Below are 6362 nucleotides of genomic sequence, written 5' to 3'. Positions count from 1 at the left end.
GATCAGATGGTGTTGTAGTCAAGGACTATCTGAAGCATTGAGGGGGATACAACTCTAAAGTTGATTTCTAATTTATACAATAAATACACCAAATGAATCATTTTGTTTGGAATGCACAATTTTCAAGAGGAAATGAGCACCACCTCAAACCAAAGACAGGGGCTGCTTTGGCCCCATAGTATATGTGTGTGCCTCTGAGTGTTTGATTTTCTTTCTAATCAAGTGACTGCTCTCATTTGGTTAAGTTTCAACCACAAGACATCACTGTAGGCTTTTTTTTTTTTTCAAGGCACACGTCACAACACACCAAGGAAGGAGGAACTTGCAGTGTCTGCGGTAACATCACTTGATAAACAGCCTCCCTTGTGCAGCCAGAGCCTGTCTGCCTTCTCTATATAAAGCAGCAGAGACGTTGGCGAGCAGACGTTTGCAGAGAGAGGACCATGAGAGCAGCAGCCATCTCCACGCCAAGGCTGGACAAAATGCCAGGAATGTTCTTCTCCGCAAACCCAAAGGACTTGAAAGAAACTGGTCATTCACTTCTGGATGACAAAACGCAAAAAAGGAGGCCAAAGACATTGTAAGTTCCTCTGGTGTCTCACTTGGATTATCTCTAATGGCAGAGGGAGTGTGAACGAATGGAAGAGAACTTGAGCATTTGGCTCAACCAGACCGGAGCAACTGCCTGTTGCAATTTATAAGATTTGGTTGTATTTAAAAAGTAAATTATGCTATGGCATTAAATTAGGTGGGAATTTTGCCAGACACGGACTCATAAAAATGAGCCCTGAGTATATAGTAAAACGTGTTATCAGCTACTTTGTCTTATTCCTTACAGCATTTACACCATGTTTCATTCGTTTTACAAATAAGATGAATTCTGCTGGAGAAATATGAGTACTTATTTTCTGTCTTTTATAGTGGGATGGACGTGAAAGCATACCTGAGATCTATGATCCCACATCTGGAATCTGGAATGAAGTCTTCCAAGTCGAAAGACATGTACGTGCACTAATCCACTGAACTATCATTTACAAGACCAGTCCAGGTACCCGTTCTCTAGCCTAGTAAGAGACTAGTACTGCACCCGATGGGTTTCGTTTCTCTTAGGTAATATGCCAAATAAGATCAGACTGCATTAGTACCAATGTAAATTAAATATAAACATGTGTTTATACTTGCTATTTATTTTTGTACTGTCAGATTTTTATCTATTTGAATTTTTCAAGCCTTATTGGCATTTTTTCATACTTATGATAATTCTAAAGGATTCTGATAAATCTAGGTTAATAAAACATATGGTAACTAGTCTTAGTTTGTGAAATTTTCAAAAGGCAGCAGCCATTCTGATTTCATTTGGGCTTCCATAAAAAATGTTTTATTAATGTGGTTAAATTTTGTTCCCTGCAGACTTTCTGCTGATGAAGTAATGCAGTGGTCTCAATCTCTGGAAAAACTTCTTGCCAACCAAAGTAAGTACACGTTAATCATTGAATGTTTTTTGATTCAGCTCAATACCCAAATAGATTGAAAGGCTTCATTAAAATACAGTATTTTGGGTAGCAAGTATACAAAAAGTTGTAGTCTGACTTTTCTATGGCCATTGATAACTCCAGCATAGTAGGCCTCTGTGTGATATACTGACTTAACAATTAATTCCACCACAGTATTTTAGACAAATCTGCCTAGGCAATTAGGCACTTTCATTGATCATTATAGAAACAAAATTAAAATTAGGCTGGGGTTCTGAAGTTTAAAGTTTTAAGAGTAAACCAAATATCTCAACATGTTAATTGTGACTTTGAAAGTTGACTAAAGGATGTATTTTTATAGGGTATAAAGAGTAGGATTCATTCATACAGTTAATATTTTTATCATTCATAAATTCTCTCATTCATCTCACATTTATGTGATAGGCATTTTCGAGGCAAAAGGATTCAGAAGCAAAGATACAGTCCCTTTCTACCTTGAAGGTGGTTCAAAAACATAAAGTAAATAATTGAATTTCATATATACTATGATACATGTTATAACATAGAAAGTGAAAAAGGATATTTAAACACAAACGGTCTCGTGGGGATTTTCTGACCAAAGAAGGGAAGGAATGAAATTATGTTCCCTTCTTCTTGTTATGGGTATTGCAGTCCTACTGGAATGAGAAGGTGAAGAGGTGTAGACATGCAGCGTGGTTTCTGTCTAAAGAGTAAACTATCTCTCCACCCCAGAAACACCCTCAGGAGGCTTCTTTGGGGATGGAGTAGTTCAACCTAGCTCATTTATCTTATTATCAGATGTAGTATATAACTCAGTTATCAAATAAATGGCACATAAATGGCTCATATAAGTCTCAGCAACTTCAGCAAATGTAATTAGTGTATCAGGTGCATAGGTTATATATAGGCCTATGATTATCTAATATGAATTGGATTTGGAAATTATATTTGTAGTTATTAACATGATGTTAATGCCCTTTGCAGTTCATGTTTGCTTCCTTGAAATATTCTACATTCTCACTAAGATGTTAGTCTATAAGAAAACACATTGTTTTATAATCAGCAGAGCCAAATCTTTATTTAAATACAAAAGGAAGTAAGCACAGTTATGTGGCCACACTAAGCAGCTATGTGATTGAGGACAAGTTTGGTCCCAGATACCTCTTCTGTAAATAAAGGAAACTCTAAGGCCTTTCCTTCTCTACAAACTGTGATATGGCTATTCCAGCAGTAGCCATATCTTATTTTACAGCAAGAGAATGCAGTAGTTATTTTCCTTACAAATTACTTCTGCAAGTTATTATTTATTGACTCGATTAATTTAATTGTTCCCTTCCTTTTTAGCTGGTCAGAATGTGTTTGGAAATTTCCTTAAGTCTGAGTTCAGTGAGGAGAATATTGAGTTCTGGCTGGCTTGTGAAGACTATAAGAAAACAGAGTCTGATCTTTTGCACTGCAAGGCAGAGAAGATATATAAAGCATTTGTACATTCAGATGCAGCTAAACAAGTGAGTATTAAGTCCATTATCATCAGCTTATGTGTAAAAGAATTTAAATACAGAAGTAACATTCAACATACATATCAAGATGAAATCCTGAGTATCATGATTTAATTCTACATATTTAGGCATATTCACATAATTTAGTGCAACTACAAAGTAGTTCTCTATCTTTGGGAAGATTTCAGTGCAGAGAATGAAAGATTGACTTTGCAAAAATATTGAACCTACAGGGGTAAAGAAAGGAGCACAGGTACTATGGGCCAGAACCACACATCAGGGGAAACTTAATGAGCTCTCCGGGGAGAGGATGAAATGCAGATTACTATAATGCATGCAACTGCTGCAGCTAAAATATGTCCAGTCACTAGTCAGGTTCATCTTCCTGTAAAACATTCTTGGTCCCAACAGGAAGTAGCTGCACAGGAGGTCCTCTCTTTTAGTAAATCTCAAGAGTCCATATCACTCTTCTTTGATACATGGACCACCTTTTGTAGCTATTTGCATTTCTCATGGTTTTCTGTCTTGTAACTTGAAACAAATACTTCTGTGACATATCTTTTTTTCTCCTCCATACCTAGTGTAGACCTGGCTTAGAGTAGTCAAATGAGAGATATTTGACATGAGTTAAATGAAGACCTAAGACTGCCTTCTTGGGGTGCTTCCAAAAAATCCAGTAGCATCATACAATTACCAGAAATAGGACATGCACATGAATTAATGATGATCTCTTTTTTAGATCAATATTGACTTTCGTACTCGAGAATCTACAGCCAAGAAGATTAAAGCACCCACCCACACAAGTTTTGATGAAGCCCAAAAAATCATATATACCCTTATGGAAAAGGACTCTTATCCCAGGTTCCTGAAATCAAATATTTACTTAAATCTTCTGAATGACCTTCAGGCTAACAGCCTAAAGTGACTGATTTCTGACTGAAGGGAATTAAAAGATGGCATCAAGGAAGGAAGGACATGCCAGTGTGGTTGCCTGGGTGGACAACTTGGCTTGTTTTGGGTGACTTGACAGGCCCATGGGAGGAACAAGTGACACAGAATGGATTACCATGGAAGTTATCCAGATTCAGGGTTGAAAAAACATAAGATGAAAATTGAGAGACTCTAGAAGAAAAGAGTTACCATGGTACTGTCAAAAATACAGATGACCTTCACATTAGAAAATCCCTCAAACTGAATAGGTCAGGTAGCTCTGGTGATACAAACTGTGAATAAAATTTATGGGACTGATTACAACATGCAGTAAGCTTCAAGGTCAACTGACATGCTATGTATACTTACATATAGATTGTATAGAGCTGCTGAAATCTCCTTAACTTGGACGACTGTTCCAGATATCACTGTTGTTATTTCTGAGAAAGGTTATTTTATGTTGTTTTGTTTGAGTATATTTGACTTGGAAGTGATGAAGAGAACATTGTATTTAACTTAAGCTATTGCTCTTAAAACTAAGAAGCCAGAATATATTTGTAAATTAAGTTATCACAGTGTCAATAATAAATTTGAGTTTTGTATTAAAAGTATATGCAAAAAAGTCTTTTTTACATTTCATCTTTTTTTTTAAACTGGCATTTTTTTCCTCTGAGATAAAAAAAATCAAGCAAGTGTCTTATGCTTTTTACTACCTATTCAACATCTAAAAACTGTGATCTAGTTAATGCTCTATATTATGTATTAAACTGGGCAGAACTCATCAGTTTTCTCCCTGCTATTCCCATGCATAAAAATACAACAAATGTGATCTCATCCAAACTTCAAACTGATGAGAATTCGATAGTCTTTGAAAAAGATGGAAAAGGCCCAACCCAGTGGCACATGCCTGTAATCCCAGTGGCTCAGGAGGCTGAAGTAGGAGGATTGCAAGTTCAAAGCCAGCCTCAGCAAATTAGTGAGACACTTAGCAACTTAGTGAGACCCTATCTCTAAATAAAATACAAAAAAAGGGCTGGAGTTGTGACTGAGTGGTCCAGTACCCCTGAGTTCAATCCCTGGTACCAAAAACAAACAAACAAAAAAAAAAGTGAGAGAAAGAAAACAAAGATGGAAAACCTATCTCAAGAAGTCATTCAATTAACAATTGACATTTTATTGTGGTTTAAAGTTGATAAAACTCAATTGCACTATCTCAATTAATGTTCATAGCAATCCTAGGAAAACTGAGTTTCAGAAACATTAAATCACTAGATTCCAAATTTAGCTCTCAAAATCACTTAGAATATGTACACCCCTATTGGGGGGGCCCATTCCAGACTGACTGAATCAGAATCTCTGAGGGGCAGAGTATGGGAATCTGTGGTTAAAAGGAAGCTCCAGCTAATTCTGAAAGTGGTTGGATAATCCAGACTGGGAACCAGGGGATTGAGGAGCAATCACAGTACCAGAGTTCCTCACAACTCTTCCCACCGCAGAATCTATGCTCTTTCTACTATGCAACACTGCCACCCACTGACCAGTCCTAAGTGTCACCTAAGGAAGAAAATAATACTCCATGTAAAGGGATTACCTACCGAAAATAGAAAAATAATCAGTATGACACATTCCTGCATGACCGGTGCAGTGGTATCTCCCCATGGACCTGTGCTCCATGTCTTATTTGGTAATCCATCATCCACACACCAGATCCTCACTATAAGCTTGCTTAGTCATCAGGCAACAGCAATGGCAAGAAGCAATACATAGATCAGGTTTTAAAAGCATTATTCCTGAGTTTCCATCAGAGAGAATCCAAATTAGCTCTTACTTACCCGTTTAATTCCATGCTTTAGTAGGTCATGTAGTAAGAGAAAGGGAGTCCAGTTTAATCATGGTCCTCAGGGATCTCCTTTACTGATTTCACCACCAAGTTCTGTCAATCTTCTACACCCCCTATCTGTGGTTGGAAGATCACTTGCCCGTTTTTATTCAACCCACTCTAGAAGAGGTCCTCTTGACTTGCCGATTCATATGACTTGTTCTCTTTCCAGCCTCTTCTCTCTACTTCATCTTTCTAAGCAGCCACATGCGTCATCTTCTAAAAGACAGACTTGTCCAACCAGGTCCCATGACATATAATATGAAGCTCAAATATCTCCTTTTGGAATTTAAAACCCTCCCAATGTGACCTTGACAGTATAATTCCCATTACTCCCTTCCAGACAGCCTTTCTTTCTTGACATCACACTGAATTATTCACCTCTTTTGCATGAGGCTTATAACATGCAAGATTAAGAACTCATTTCACTGTCTCCAGATCTTTGGTTCACCTCTACTCTCTGTCTAAAACATCTTTTCCAGTTCTCAAGATCCAACCAATTCTTCAAGGTCCACATAGAATAACTTTTCCATAAAACCTTTCTATGATGCCTCACACCAT

General features: G+C 37.3%; 1 protein-coding gene across 1 annotated transcript; it reads left to right on the top strand.

Moving 5' to 3' along the window:
- The first annotated feature begins 397 nt into the window (after positions 1-397).
- Positions 398-4547, top strand: RGS1 (regulator of G protein signaling 1). The gene is made up of 5 exons (XM_079107427.1): positions 398-580; positions 922-1002; positions 1411-1472; positions 2838-3001; positions 3732-4547. Exons 1-5 carry the CDS (start codon positions 444-446, stop codon positions 3915-3917), a joined length of 630 nt encoding a protein of 209 aa, XP_078963553.1. The 5' UTR covers positions 398-443; the 3' UTR covers positions 3918-4547.
- The last annotated feature ends 1815 nt before the right edge of the window (positions 4548-6362 follow it).

Source organism: Sciurus vulgaris (genome assembly GCF_902686455.1).
Source record: "Sciurus vulgaris genome assembly, chromosome: 12".
Taxonomy (NCBI): domain Eukaryota; kingdom Metazoa; phylum Chordata; class Mammalia; order Rodentia; family Sciuridae; genus Sciurus; species Sciurus vulgaris.
Note: the sequence above shows the minus strand (reverse complement) of the source record. Positions and strands in the feature narration are given on the sequence as shown.

What these genes read in the sequence shown, in the direction of transcription:
- RGS1 (XM_079107427.1), top strand. Translation starts at nt 444, where the DNA reads ATGAGAGCAGCAGCCATCTCCACGCCAAGGCTGGACAAAATGCCAGGA. An exon ending in TCTTCCAAGTCGAAAGACAT is followed by an intron (nt 1,003 to 1,410) that starts GTACGTGCACTA and finishes TGTTCCCTGCAG; the next exon opens with ACTTTCTGCTGATGAAGTAA. An exon ending in ATTCAGATGCAGCTAAACAA is followed by an intron (nt 3,002 to 3,731) that starts GTGAGTATTAAG and finishes TCTCTTTTTTAG; the next exon opens with ATCAATATTGACTTTCGTAC.